This window comes from Pestalotiopsis fici (genome assembly GCF_000516985.1).
Source record: "Pestalotiopsis fici W106-1 unplaced genomic scaffold PFICI_Scf_1, whole genome shotgun sequence".
NCBI classification, from domain to species: domain Eukaryota; kingdom Fungi; phylum Ascomycota; class Sordariomycetes; order Amphisphaeriales; family Sporocadaceae; genus Pestalotiopsis; species Pestalotiopsis fici.
This window is the reverse complement of record NW_006917091.1, coordinates 2,627,105-2,640,755: the sequence shown is the minus strand read 5'-3', so window position 1 is coordinate 2,640,755 and position 13,651 is coordinate 2,627,105. Positions and strand designations below refer to the sequence as shown.

At 48.4% G+C, this 13,651-nt stretch overlaps 7 protein-coding genes across 7 annotated transcripts; 4 read left to right on the top strand and 3 right to left on the bottom strand.

The window, feature by feature from the left end:
- Positions 1-178: 178 nt before the first annotated feature.
- On the bottom strand, positions 179-2,206 carry PFICI_00804 (uncharacterized protein; the record flags this gene model as incomplete). The annotated part of the gene is made up of 9 exons (XM_007829385.1): positions 179-307; positions 363-827; positions 890-1,274; positions 1,331-1,451; positions 1,503-1,600; positions 1,665-1,747; positions 1,807-1,943; positions 1,992-2,072; positions 2,131-2,206. 9 exons carry the CDS (start codon positions 2,204-2,206, stop codon positions 179-181), a joined length of 1,575 nt encoding a protein of 524 aa, XP_007827576.1.
- A 411-nt stretch (positions 2,207-2,617) lies between these two features.
- On the top strand, positions 2,618-4,544 carry PFICI_00803 (uncharacterized protein; the record flags this gene model as incomplete). The annotated part of the gene is made up of 5 exons (XM_007829384.1): positions 2,618-2,749; positions 2,804-3,653; positions 3,731-3,945; positions 3,995-4,165; positions 4,215-4,544. The coding sequence occupies 5 exons, from the start codon at positions 2,618-2,620 to the stop codon at positions 4,542-4,544; spliced, it is 1,698 nt and encodes a 565-aa protein (XP_007827575.1).
- Positions 4,545-5,365: 821 nt separating this feature from the next.
- On the top strand, positions 5,366-6,478 carry PFICI_00802 (uncharacterized protein; the record flags this gene model as incomplete). The annotated part of the gene is made up of 1 exon (XM_007829383.1): positions 5,366-6,478. One exon carries the CDS (start codon positions 5,366-5,368, stop codon positions 6,476-6,478), a length of 1,113 nt encoding a protein of 370 aa, XP_007827574.1.
- Positions 6,479-6,597: 119 nt separating this feature from the next.
- Positions 6,598-7,389, bottom strand: PFICI_00801 (uncharacterized protein; the record flags this gene model as incomplete). Its single annotated transcript, XM_007829382.1, has 1 exon — positions 6,598-7,389. One exon carries the CDS (start codon positions 7,387-7,389, stop codon positions 6,598-6,600), a length of 792 nt encoding a protein of 263 aa, XP_007827573.1.
- An 894-nt stretch (positions 7,390-8,283) lies between these two features.
- Positions 8,284-9,979, bottom strand: PFICI_00800 (uncharacterized protein; the record flags this gene model as incomplete). Its single annotated transcript, XM_007829381.1, has 4 exons — positions 8,284-8,555; positions 8,623-8,834; positions 8,894-9,591; positions 9,662-9,979. The coding sequence occupies 4 exons, from the start codon at positions 9,977-9,979 to the stop codon at positions 8,284-8,286; spliced, it is 1,500 nt and encodes a 499-aa protein (XP_007827572.1).
- Positions 9,980-10,882: 903 nt separating this feature from the next.
- PFICI_00799 (uncharacterized protein) lies at positions 10,883-11,520 on the top strand (the record flags this gene model as incomplete). Its single annotated transcript, XM_007829380.1, has 3 exons — positions 10,883-11,029; positions 11,099-11,319; positions 11,373-11,520. 3 exons carry the CDS (start codon positions 10,883-10,885, stop codon positions 11,518-11,520), a joined length of 516 nt encoding a protein of 171 aa, XP_007827571.1.
- A 902-nt stretch (positions 11,521-12,422) lies between these two features.
- PFICI_00798 (uncharacterized protein) lies at positions 12,423-13,318 on the top strand (the record flags this gene model as incomplete). Its single annotated transcript, XM_007829379.1, has 3 exons — positions 12,423-12,638; positions 12,713-12,948; positions 13,033-13,318. 3 exons carry the CDS (start codon positions 12,423-12,425, stop codon positions 13,316-13,318), a joined length of 738 nt encoding a protein of 245 aa, XP_007827570.1.
- Between the last annotated feature and the right edge of the window lie 333 nt (positions 13,319-13,651).

Genomic DNA, 13,651 nt, shown 5'->3' with positions numbered 1-13,651 from the left:
CCCCCGCACTACCCGCTAAACCCCTCCAAGACACCCCTAACCAACATGTGCAGTGGATTTTTGACCATGCCAATTACAACTTCTTTTCCCTCATTAACATGGTGACTGCGAACCCCATTGATACAAGTGCCATTGATAGTACTACAACGATTAGCTGTTGTCAGGGTTCAATTGTGTCTCAGAACGTTCGGAAGCCCTTACCATTCGAACTTGAGAGTGCATGAATAAATGCATCTGCCACCAGACGCCATATTGCTTCTGGCAATTTCTGGATGTACTCTGTGTCGGATGTCACCCGCTCAATAACCTTGTTTATATCTCAACATCAGTTAACAGTCACAATATTTGTCGTAGAGTCTCACCTGTTGTTTATTTTCAATACCGTCCAAGTTCTTTTCCAGCAAGAAACTTGTTCTTTGATTGATGATGGATGTCGACAGACTAGCACCCACGAGGATGCCGACGTTTTGGGCGAGGAACCACGCTGAGCCAGCAATTGCAATCTCAGAGTGCTCAAGGCTCGCGGCTAAATGTACAAAAGTTGTCGACTGAATTATGCCCATACCCATGCCAGGCAATGAGACAAAGACAGACTCGTACCATCTGGTGCTTCCGCGCCATCTCAGAAAGATGATAATGAAGCCAACAAGTCCAATCACATTGCCCATGGCCGTCATCACCTTGTATCTCTTGTATCGGGTGATTAGTTGACCACTAAGGATCGTTCCAAATGCATTGCCAATGACCACGGGGACAATTCGGGTTCCAGACGACGAAATCGATTCTCGGCCGATGACTTGGAAATAAATGGGGATCGCGTACAGAAGCTGTTGGCCTAAACATTAGCATAGCTTCTCGAATCGAAATGACAAGTCTGAACTTGACGGACCCCGAATTGTGCTGCGGATTGAAACATGATGATCGCGTATGATGTCAACACGCCGGGATTAGCAAGGAGTCCCAGTGGGAATATCGGCTCTCTGGCATAGTATTTTTCAACGAGGATGAATATTACGAGGGACATTATAAAGCCAACCACCAGACTCGCCGTTAGCCAACACCATCCTAGTTTGGTAGCCATCTCGACAGAGAGAAGTCCAGCAAGAACGACTCCTACAAGTGAACTTGCACCAGCAAAGTCGATTCGACGCAATGCCGAGGCACCATGGCTATATTGGCAAGTATCCAGAATGTTGTTGGATCTAGGCTCCGGGAGCTTCCAGATGACGAGACCAAGACCAACGAGAGCGACAGGGAATTGAATGAGGAAGCACCTGAACCGGGAAAGTTTCCATTAGCCTTTCGTCATGTATGAGGGGAAGCGACTTACCATCGCCAGCCGACACTGCCTGCAAGCCACCCTCCGACTGGTCCTCCTATAGATCTGGCAATCGTTGCAGTCAGGTTCACGTATGCTCTGTAACGAGCGACATCCCGGAGAGGCACCAAGTCTGCGCTAGATTGTCAGTACAGGGAAAATCATCAGGATAATAATTATATACCGGCCACGACAATCGATGTCAAGGCTATCTTGCCTGCACTCCCGATTCCACTGATAGCGCGGCCGAGAATAACATGCCAGAATCTCTGACCAAGTGCCCTAGAATTATTCAGTACTTCAAATACGGCTTCAATGGGAATTAAATGGCTACAAATGCCCATACACAAGAAGACAACCAAGGCCAAACACTAGCCAGCTGAAAATAATACATCTTCTGCGCCCATAAATGTCACTCAATTTGCCGTACTAATAATTGGTCAACATGACATTAAATGTACAACTTCCAGCACATTTGGAGTTCCTACCAGAGGTTGGCTAGCGGACTGAGACAGCGTGTACGTCGTCAAGAGCCATGCTGCTGAAGATAAGGCATTGAACTCGGAGGCTATATGCTGATTTGTGGCAATGACCACGGACGACACGGCGTTTGATAAAAAGATTCCTGGCTATGTCAGCACATTGCCGTTCATATGATATGTTTCTCTGTTACCCATGAGCAGAATGGGAAGTACCATCCATAGTACCACGGGCTGTATATAGTCTTGTTCTGTGTGGGAGTTTCCATTGATGCCTACATTGCGAATCAATTCTCGTGAATATCTCCCATAGACATTTGCAATATTGCTTACTAGTGGTCTGGCCAACACCCAGCAAACTACTCCTCTCATCCACCCTTGCGGTATTGTGAGATTTCTGATGTGACATGTTGCAACGATTACAATTTTTGGTCTCAATGCAAAGAGTTCAAGAGACTGTGTGCCGCTCAAAAACATCCACATCAGACCGTTGTCCATTGTTGAACAAAGTTCGAGTCGGAACTAGCCCTTATCGGGGCATCGTGACCCTGGATGATTTCTGCATACGGTCAGAATGAGTTGTACAGAGTACCAGAGTCACCTGCCGAAACATGGAGCCGCCGACGGAGCCGGTCGGCGATCGGACACTTGCGTCTCGGCGATCGGGCGGTCCACCATGTGACCCACACCAACCGCCATTCCGCTTTTACGGTTGGTAGAGTTATACGGTGATAATGGCTGCAAAATCAAAATTGGATTGAAAAGAGCTTGTTGTTTAGCATTTTCCATGAAACATACCACTCATTATATTGCGTCGAAAATGTGGCAGGTACTCTTTGTGCTGTTCTTGTTTGGACAGCTTGGACTATGCGCCAAACCAAACATCCTTTTCATCTTGACGGATGACCAGGACTGGCATATGGAGAGTGTTGACCATATGCAACATTTGAAGGTGAATGCCATGAAATAAGGAAGCAAAATTTGAACATTTGCTGATGAATCACAGTCATTGATCGTCAACGAGGGCCTGACATACAACCAGCACTACTGCACAGTTGCGCTATGCTGTCCTTCGCGCGCGTCGCTTTGGACCGGCAGGTCCGCTCATAACCATAATGTTACCAACGTAGCGCCGCCTCATGGAGGTTATCCAAAAGTTGTTGATCAAGGCGTGAATGACGACAACTTGTTCTTGTGGATGCAAGACGCTGGCTACCAGACATACTACGTGGGGAAATTGTGGAACTTTCACGCCGTCGACAACTACAACAAGCCCTTCGCAAAGGGATTCAACGGATCAGAGTTCTTGCTTGATCCATATACATATCAGTACTGGAACTCCCAGATGACTCGAAATGGGCAAGAGCCCGTTAGCTATGCCGGACAGTATTCAACAGATGTAGTCACCGACAAAGCTGTTGGGTTCCTCCGCGACGCTTTGTCTCACGAAGACCCCTTCTTTCTGACGATTGCACCAATCGCACCGCATTCGAATTGGGTCATAGATCCAGCGCGTGACCTTTCATACTTGGAAGAGCCCAAGTCTGCGCCTCGGCATCAGCACCTATTTGAAGAATACATCATTCCGCGCACCGAAAGCTTCAATGCCCCAATTGTTGGCGGTGCCAGCTGGGTCAAGGACCTCAAAAAGCTGAATGACACCGTACTGGCTTACAACGACCACTACCAGCGCCAACGCTTGCGAGCCTTGCAAGCCGTCGACGAAATGTTGCCACGGCTAGTCCAAGAACTTGAAAATGCTGGTCAGCTGGACAACACGTATATATTCTACACTACTGACAATGGCTACCACATTAGCCAGCATCAGATGCATCCGGGGAAAGAGTGTGGCTATGGTAAGTAGATTGCACACAATCTTGTTTGCCCTCGAGTTCGAGGCCGTTTCAGACTCTGACGGGACTGACCGCTACAGACACCGACATACACATCCCATTCTTCGTTCGTGGACCAGGCGTTCCCCGTGGAGAGGCAGTAGACGTCGTGACGACACACACAGATGTCAGCTCTACACTCTTGAAGATTGCTGGTATCTCCAAGACACTAGACGGTGTGGCAATGCCACTACACAAGGCCGACGATGATCTCTCTCATCGACATGAGCATGCCACTATTGAGTACTGGGGCATGGTAAGTTGAACGGTCTTCCAGAAAATAAGGCGTAGCTTATAATCTATAGGGAGTGCCAGAAGGCAACTATGGTGGAAAGGCCGATAAGAATAGAGAAGCTGGGGAATGGAAGAACATCTATCAGAACAACACGTACAAAGGGATTCGAATAGTATCTGACGAATATAGTCTCTACTATTCGGTCTGGTGTACTGGCGAGATAGAATTCTACGACTTGAAGGTATGGAAGCGTGACCTGAAAGTTGCATAACTAAGCTGACGCCCGACAGTCTGATCCCTTTCAAACAACCAACATAGCAACACCGTCATCTGTTTCATCGTATCAAATCGCAGGGCGGCCGCTTGGCGAGATTCTCTCGCGTCTCAATGCTTTGGTCATGGTGCTGAAAACGTGCAAGGATAGGGTGTGTATCCACCCGTGGGAAGTACTACATCCTAATGGTGGTGTGAAAAATCTAAGCCAGTCTCTCCAGAAACGATTTGACGTCTTTTACAATCGTCAACCGCAGATGTGGTTCTCAGATTGTCCTCTTGCATATTTTGCAGACCTGGAGAACCAATCCCCTGTTAACGTATTCAGGGGCGAAGTTGAGCTGTAGGAGGAGAATTAGTTGCTAGCATCAAATATAGGATATGACTGCTCGTGGTTTGTGCACGCATTTCACCAATATAAGCAGCCATGTGTGCCAAACGGTAAAAACATTGACGGGAGATAAAAACAAAGAAAAGAAAAGAAACAAAATAAATTATCATACGAGGAAATCCAAGAAAATTAATTACGCAGAATTAGGGAACACGCCTCTCCGAACGTCACGCATTGCCTCAAACCCATGTAGGGAGTATTGTGGCTTTTTAGTGCTGACCTCAGAAAACCCGCTGCACGTCAAAGATCCTTGGTCTGAAAACTGATAGGAAGCAGGGGTTGATCATCATTGAGCTATAATCACACTGCAGAGCGATCGTCCCGCAAAGCTTGGAGTCTCATTGGTTCGCATCCGTAAATATCTTTGATGATCTTTCTAGAATAACGGCAGGAAGTTTCGCGTGCCGATCCACTCACAGCTTCCCATTCCACAGACAGCAGCAGGCCTGTAAGACTTGCCAAGTATGATACCCCTGTAATTTTCCCTCGACCAGGTATGCCTACATATACATTGATAGAATAGATGTAAGCTAGAAAACCCAGGCATGCCACTTCTACAACCTCTTGACAACCTTCTTCTTACCATTCCAACGTGATATACCGCAAGATTCGTTCAAGTCTGGGCAGCCTCATTCTACAAACAGCAGTAGATGCGCATCACGGGAGAATGGTATTTCATTTCAAATTTTCCCCGTTTGGTGCATGCGCCTTGAGATACAACGAGTAGCTAGGAAAGAAACGGCATACACGACAAGAACGACTGTCATTCAGTAGAAAATGCTCACGATTGCCAATCTGCGCATCCAAAGTCAAGAGACTAGCTTCTCCGATTGGATATCTGTATCGACTCTCGGCCTGGCACCGCTGGTGGCGCATATTCTGGCCGGCGCGCCGCAACCTTCCTTCTTGGTCTCGTCCAAGCCGAGATGGCACGATAGGATTTGCGTCTTGAATCCCACCACCATCTTGTGCCGCTATGCCGCCATCGTGGACAGGCGCATCCGCGCCCGGGGAGGGCGGTGGGAGCCCGGAGATGCCGCGGCCGCCAATGCCATCTTTTGGACGTGTCAGGGATGGGTCGGGTCGGACTTGATGGCCGTCGAGGCCCTCCCGCTGTGTACGCTCTTGCCGGAATGCGGCACGGTCCGACTACTATCGACGGAAATGCTCAAGACCATTATTGTCACACTGCAGGGTCTACAATCCCTCGTGATGCTCTTGGGCGGCGCCACGGGCACCATCATGTACAACCAATACTTTGGTTTGGACTGGGTATTCGGCCCCTTGTCCATCATGGGGTTGCTCCGGCTTTTTGCGGCGCCTTGGTTGACGTCGGATTTCATGTACTCGATACGAACTGCTGGTACCGGTTCCGCAGCCCCGGATCGCTCGAGGCATTCCGTTGACAGCTTATGCATCACGTCTGAAGAAAAGTCGCCCGTGGTGATCAGATACCGCTCTTCATCGTATCGGCCCAGTCGGTGCTTTCGAGTGCTCTACTTGGGTTTATTGGCCTCCTGTTGGCTGCTGGCCGTGTGGTGGACATTTATCAAGCCCTTCATACAACCGACCGGCTTGCCTTTGACATTGTCGGCATTTATCACCGGAGCCTTTTACGTATCTGCCCTCGCCAGCGTTATCGCCATCTTCTTTTACTATTACGTGTGGCACGGGTCAACCTCGACTGTTCTTCCCTGCATTGGTGAAACGTGGTACAAGGTCTATACTATGCTCCTAATGTCTTTCACGCTGGTGGTCATTTTGTTGGTCGCTCTCGAAACCTACAAGACTCCCTGTGGAACCTACTCGAGTCTGCCCAGAAAATGTGCAGATTTGGTTTGCAAGGTAAGGGAGGGAGAGGTGACGGGGGCTTTTACAGATTGCTATTGAGGAACAGAGTAATCAACCTGTGGCTCACTCGTATGAAAGACGACATACTTCCAATAGCTGGATCTCTTGAAAGTAATATTTAGTTTTGACAAACAGCTAGACGATGGATTGGTCAAATGTCAATTCAAAGTGCCCACTGCATCATGCGTCAAGTGCTGAGCATCTCTGAGCAGTGATTCACCCCACCCGCTCAAAAACCATACATTGGGCTCTCCTAATGAGAGAACTCTGGCATAATACCATAATACCACAAAAGCGGAAGGCTCTTTTTGCTTCAAAAGCCGCATGAATTCGTCTGATAGAGCAATGGGCCAGTAGAATACCACTCTCAAGTGAGGAGCGCTGCTGGTCAACATTGCTCGCTCAATGGCATATGTCAAAGATTCAGCGGCCTGACGGCAGGCCGGGTCCGAGCCTACAACATTTGATGGACTCGCAGCCATCTTTGCAAGGTCGTGCATGACATCCCCCAGCTCCGCAGAGTCCCGGGGCTGATCCGACGGATGGAATTGTCGGGCGAGGGGCCCTGACCAGAGGCTCGACTCGTACATTTTGAGGATACCATTCATGCCTCTAGTGAGTTCAAAAATGTCGAGCAAGTCCTCGATTGCGCTACCTGGGCTTTGACATGAGTATGATGCGAAGCTGTTGATGACCAAGAGAGATGCTGTCGCAAAGATGGAATGACATGATTCTTCCGTCAACTCTCGTGTTGCTAGTCGCAGGTCCTCTGTCGTCCTACCATGGAACCCAAGGGCTCTGAGGACCCAATGTTCCCGTTCTGATGGGGCTAGGTGAGCTTTGTGAAAGGCTGAGACGGCGAGCACTTGATACATGAGGTGTGAACTCTTGAAGGCCATTTTGGGGATGGCGTCTTGCCAAATGTGCAGGAGCTCAGGTGTGCGAGGCATGGTGTGGCATGTCGAAGTCGCGTAGTGATGCATCAATTGCAAGTTCTGTAGCCAGGATTTGTTTGCATCTGTGTGCTCATCTGGACGACTAGTAGATATGCCCTGCGACCGACCTAAAGAGCTAATGGGGGGCCCTGAAGGCATTGATGGAGACAAAGTTGGGCGATGGAATTGCGAGGTGGCTAGGACGTCCTGACTGAAATCACTTTGGATCGATGGTTTCGCATCTGGAGCGATGACAATTGGCTGTTGTCGCAATGGTATACTCCGAGGAGGTGGCTGAAAAGGTAATCTGCTTTGGCCGACCGAGGTTACAGTCAAGCTGCACGATACTCGGTGACGCGTACAGGCAGAACATGGCACTCGTTCGTCGCACTTGTAGTGGCAGCATTAGTTGGCCAGACATTTGTAGCGTGGCCTACAGATGGCCTTACCTTGACTTTTCTCTGCTTACATCTTCGACAGCCTGTACGGGACTTTGTCCTCAATGACCTAGGGTCGTTCATGGTAATTTCGGTGGTCTCTGAGTGCTTGTGGAAGCAGTAAAGGAATTAATTAGCCGGGGTCTCAGTGAATGGAGCAGCGACAATTGGTTGTGAAGGTCCGGGCTGCCCGGGCGGACCTCAGCAGCCTATGTAAGGTAGGTGACCTTAGGTTGGTGCCTAGCGTCCCTTTACAGAGCCCCTATCTGGCGCGGCGCGCGATTCGTTAGCGCCTTGGACTCAAAGAAAGATGTTTGAACCATTTCTATGTACTATTGATGTGCACTATAAACATTGAATAAGAAGTATAAATATCGCCATTCGCGTTTTCCACACGTAGATACTGGTGCATGTATGTGTATATCAGAATTCAATGATTCCAACACATAAAAATGCATATCCACTATTCGCCTCAGCGAGAAAGCTTGAAACCACCCCAGTTCAGGCGGGTAAAGACGCCCAACGGATCGTAGTCGGAGCGAACCTGTCTCATCCTCTCAACATTCTCGCGAGGAAAGGTAACATAAGGGTCCTGGAATTCTCCAGCATCACCCATGTAGAGCCACTCGTGCGCCAAACCCATGAGCTGGTTCTCCTGGTGCCAGTAGTCGAGTAGGGATCGGGACCATGATGTCATGCGGATGTCATCTTCAGCGTTGGCCCAGCCAGTTGAGAATTGCCAAACTGCATGAGATATTAGTGCCATGATATATAGAACGATATTGAGGAATAGACTTGTCTCGCCACGTACTGATATAGGATTGGCTGTCATCTAGGCCCCAGACGTTACCAACGCCATTGTTTTTGGCCACGCTGAGGGCGCTCTTTGGAACAATGTTCATCACAAAAGTTGGGTACAAGCCCTCGACATCGCTAATGGAGTCAACGGCATCCTTCCAGCCCTGGTAGATCCGGTAGAGTTGGTCGGCATCGGGGATCATTGTCTTGTGTGCGAATTGTACTCTATGTAAGCAGGTATTAGCAAAGCACCTAAGAATGCATTCCAAATCATTCAAACTTACCGGAACATTTGGTTGGGAGTATCAAGGTTTGCGTGCCATTGCTTGGGACTCATGACTGCGTTCATTGTAGAGGTCGAGGGAATTTTCGAAAAGGCATCGAAACGAGAGGGGGGTGATTCCGTTCCTTCTTGCATTCCCATGATGAATGAGGTAACTTCCTTCGTAGTTGCGTTGTACTGTATGGTGATCACCGAGCCTGCTGCCAGTTCCGGTCCGTCATTGTTGACAAGATCAACTGTGGCGCCGATGAAATCCTCAATGGCAGATTCGTTAAAGTTTTGGTAAGTGATGCTGACGTTGGCGATGGGGTACGCCTGAAGCTTGAAGTTTGTGACGAGTCCAAAGTTGTTGGCGCCTCCCTTCAATGCCCAGAAGAGTTCAAAATTATCGGTCTTGTTCGCGACGACCTGAGTACCGTTACCAAGAACGACATCGTAGCTCAAGACATTGTCCATGGTAAATCCATACTTGTTGATAAAGTAGTGGAATCCACCAATCAGAGTAAGTCCGGGTACACCAATTGTCTTCATTCTACCACCGATAGTGTAAAGGCCATATTCGTCGAGTGCGTCATACACATCCACCCAGCGGCTTCCAGGTCCCACGTCGATTGTCTGACTCTCGGCATCGACGATATTCTGGTCCAAAGCAGCGAGCGACACCAAAACTCCGCCATTGATATTGTTGGCGCCCGGGTACTACTGTATCGTTAGAACTGCAGCACGTCGCAGCGACAAGGCTGACTTTTCGCCTTTTGGAGAGACTCACATTCATGTGGCCGCCTCCGCGGACAGCAAACTGTGTGCCACAGCCAGCAAGGATTTGCAGAGCGCTGGACACATCACTGGCGCTCGAGGGCTCGAAAATGCATGCAGGTGCCAAGTCCGACCGAACGTCCCAAAAGTCGATGACTTCAGTGGCGTATGCAGTAGAGTTGCTGAAGATGGTCTTGTTGCCAAACGTTGAGCTCAATTGAGCGCAACCGCACGTAGCTCCCTCGGACAAGGATACTACTGGCACTTGCAACGACTGAGCGACTGCAAGCGCTGGCAAAAGAGCCGCGACTGCAGTGTTGAGAAAGGACATTGCGAAGCACTGATTGTGAGAAGCTAGGATGAATTGATGATGATACAATAGAATCATTACAAGTTACTTGGGCAAGGTACCATACATATATATGTGTTGATTGATGTAGATCTCGGTATAGTCAAAGCTAGCGGCTTTCCAAGATCTACGCCAATCCACCTACCCATTATGTCACGGAGGCGTGGTTCGTGCTATAATTTCATGCGAGGCAACGAGGGTTGGGTAACATGCGCATAGGTACTTCGGCATAGGCAGAGCGACGCAGGGGCACAGGCACTAGGCCGAATAGACTCACTTAGACAGTTGACCAATCATTGTGAGCAAAACCCGAGAGCGAGAGTCTTGTGGGGTTGGATTAAGTTGGATTAACCGTTGCCTAACGACCCGAGACCGAGATGGGTCCAGGGTTGCTTGGCGATCCAAATCTAATGAAAACGTTCCATATTCTTCGCATCAACTAGAAGCAAAGGCGGCGCAGTGCTGCTGCTAGTCAGGCTTCTCAAGCTATTATAACTCTTTTGTCATGGCGTTTGATGTAGGAAAAAAAACTCAAACTCTGTTTTTTTGAGGCTGTTCATCTGGTATACATATTGGAGCCAATAAACAGGCCAACCGAAGGCCAAGCTTTTTCTTACCAGATAGGTGAGAGGCTGAGCTGACTCGGACAACATGGAATGGCTTCATGATGCTATTTTGGAAGATGCGATATCGACTATTGAAAGATGAAGAGGAGATATGTGTCTATAAAGATCCATAAGAGGTCGAAACTTGAAGTTGATTTTGCATATTCTGCTCAACATCTCAAAGCACTATTCATTCACATCATTACCATTGCCACCACAACCACACTCAATATACCCAGCAAAAGCATCTTCGTGATCAATTCCAGTTGTGACGTCAGCCATGGCTTTTCTCTTGAACCCGCGATACATTCTCGCTGTCCACATGGTTCAGCTTTTCTTGGTCATCACAGTGATCGTTCTTGCGGTGGCGCGAATCTTTATCAAAGGTGGCCAACTCCGAAGAAATGACACCATGGCCCTCAGTATGGTATGCAAATTTGCCTCGAACCTTGGAAATACTATCATCTCAGTACCATGAGCTAACGATATAACAAAGGGCGCCAAATCACTCGGATTCCTTGCCTATGAATTGATAACGGAGCACTGGCACCGGGCCAGGAGATGGGCTAGTTTGAAGGCAAACACCATTCTCAACTGCCTCGAGATCCTGTTCTGGGCCGCCATTGCATTTTTGGCCATCCAAACCAACGTCAATTCGTGCCTGGGAACAAGCTGCACGATCAACTGGGTTATTGTCGTTCTTGCCATCATCACCAGGTTAGTGCATCGAGCCGAGTCATTTGGAATTCATGCTAATTCCAAGTTTAAAGTATTGTCTCTGCATATGCAGCTGCGATTTTCTACATTGAATTCCGCAAGTCTCGACAGCCAGTCTTGACAAGCGAAGTCATGATGAGTGACTCCATGGTACCTTTGGACCAGCATCGTGGAAGCTACAAGTCGGTTGATACCGTGTGAGGAGATGATTTCAATAGATTCAAGATTAAAGATGGGGTAAAACCCTACAGTAGAGTTTATCGTTGGGCGTTACGGGTTTGGCGATGGATGATTTTCATATAAAGTCTTGCAATGTTTGAGGAGTTAGACTAGAAGGATTCTCCTATATAAATTTTCTTCATTTGAGCTAAAGGCGGGGCGACCAAAGTTCCCTTTTTTTTTTTTAATATTCTTTTTCAGAATTAAAATGTACTTAGTTTTCATATTTGTAGCCAAGCTGTGGCGATTGTGTAAAGAGCTAATCAGTACATACATACCTATGTAATCAGCCCCAGCATGTGCGACGGTACTGACCCCGCGGGGCTGCCGACAATTGTAATGCAACTTGACATCTTTGTACAGAGTATGACAGTGGTATTATTGGTGACAGGCCACATTTGAATTGAAATTGCCATGTCAGCCTCAAGATATCGTATTGCTTCTATTGCCTTTTGCTCCTCAAAAGTACCAACTGCAGACGCTGAGACCAACGGTACTCGCACTGATCCCGGTCTGCCATCGTAATGACTAGCGGCGGGACTTGAGCTGGCCGCCGCCAAGCTTGTAGCGCTGGGCTAGAACATGGACTAGAAGTAGATATCCAAGGTGACTGCGCCCACTTCTACTTGAATGACATACAAACCCATCCCTGATTCTGATTCTCAAACCCTCTCTTTCGTTCCGAGATCTCGTCCAATACTCCGTACACGTTTCATCCAGCTGTCATTAACTCGCCTTTATCATTGTCATAATCTTTGGCCCTATTCTACTACCTCCGCTTTCAACTTGCAAAGTCCACCAAACACAGCAGAGTACCACAAAAGACGAGCAAGATCATCATCTCAGCGATTACTTGAAAGACTATTATGAAGCAAGTTGGTAACATGGATAAACCATCTCCCACAACTCCTGGGCCTGATCCACAGCAAAACGAAAACTGGATGGACTCACCCTTGATTCAACTCCAAAGACAATGGATGGCAACAAACTCGAAATACCAACTCGCGGCACTGGCGTTTGCAGTACTCACCGCCGCAATCACAATAGCGTTGTGGGCGGGTATTCCGAAACTACTTGATCCAGCTCTGACATTACCTCTTGTAAGCAGACACACATTCCCTTCAACAAGCCTATGTACAAGGCATGAATGGCATGCTAATTTGGACATCTCTAGGGAGTTGTCAGCATAATATGGAACGCGACCGACCTCATTCTCGTGCGCATGCGAGAAGACAAGATCAAATTGAAATGGCACATTGCAGCATATTGCATTCTCTGGTTTGGAGGATTCACTTCGGCCGGATATCAGAGTTACACTATTATTAAAGACCCCAACTCGGTCGTACAAGGAACAAGCTCGAGTTGGCGGGCAGTTCTCAACTTTCTGTGTGCGACCACAGCCATCATGTCGTGAGTTCTCCCACTCCATTTCCTGCTGTTCGCACTATATTCCTGTCGCATCATCATCCATAGCCATAAGCTAATCCGATATAGTCTACTTCATTTTATACTCTTCATCAGAGCATGCCTGGAAACAGATAGACGAAAGAAGGATCTCCGCGTGCGAGACCTCATGATTGCCTTGTCGGACCGTCAAGAGCAGCAGCGCATGCAGTCTTCCTGGTCCGCATTTACACCCTCGCCAGTGACACCCCATCCCGGTCTGCCCGATCTGCCCGAGTTTGACGACAAGGCTGCATTGGCTGAGCTTGGCGTCGCGGAACCCCAGGAGATTTATACAGAGCCAAAGCCGCGCATGCAGCCGGTCGAACTCCCCTAGCTATAATATTATAGAATAATCTGCATTTGAAATATTACCGATACACTCTGTTTTCAGTTTGCTCCAACATTGGTTGTCTGCTTTCTTACGTAGTCCCAGATCAAAGTGGTGTCAAAGAAAAAAAGGTACTGCCCAATTGACAACACTAGCGTGGCTACGGGCAAGTTAATCTCGGATGCTGTCGTGATTGGCGTATCGAGACTGGGCCCACATGGAACCCCTACACCTTACCTACGGCATTAATCGGCGTCTCCCTAATTCCGGTCCGTCACTCGTCTTGTGCGCATCGGTAGCTGCGCCCTCGGCGGGGTCCAGTGAACTCATGGTCGTTGT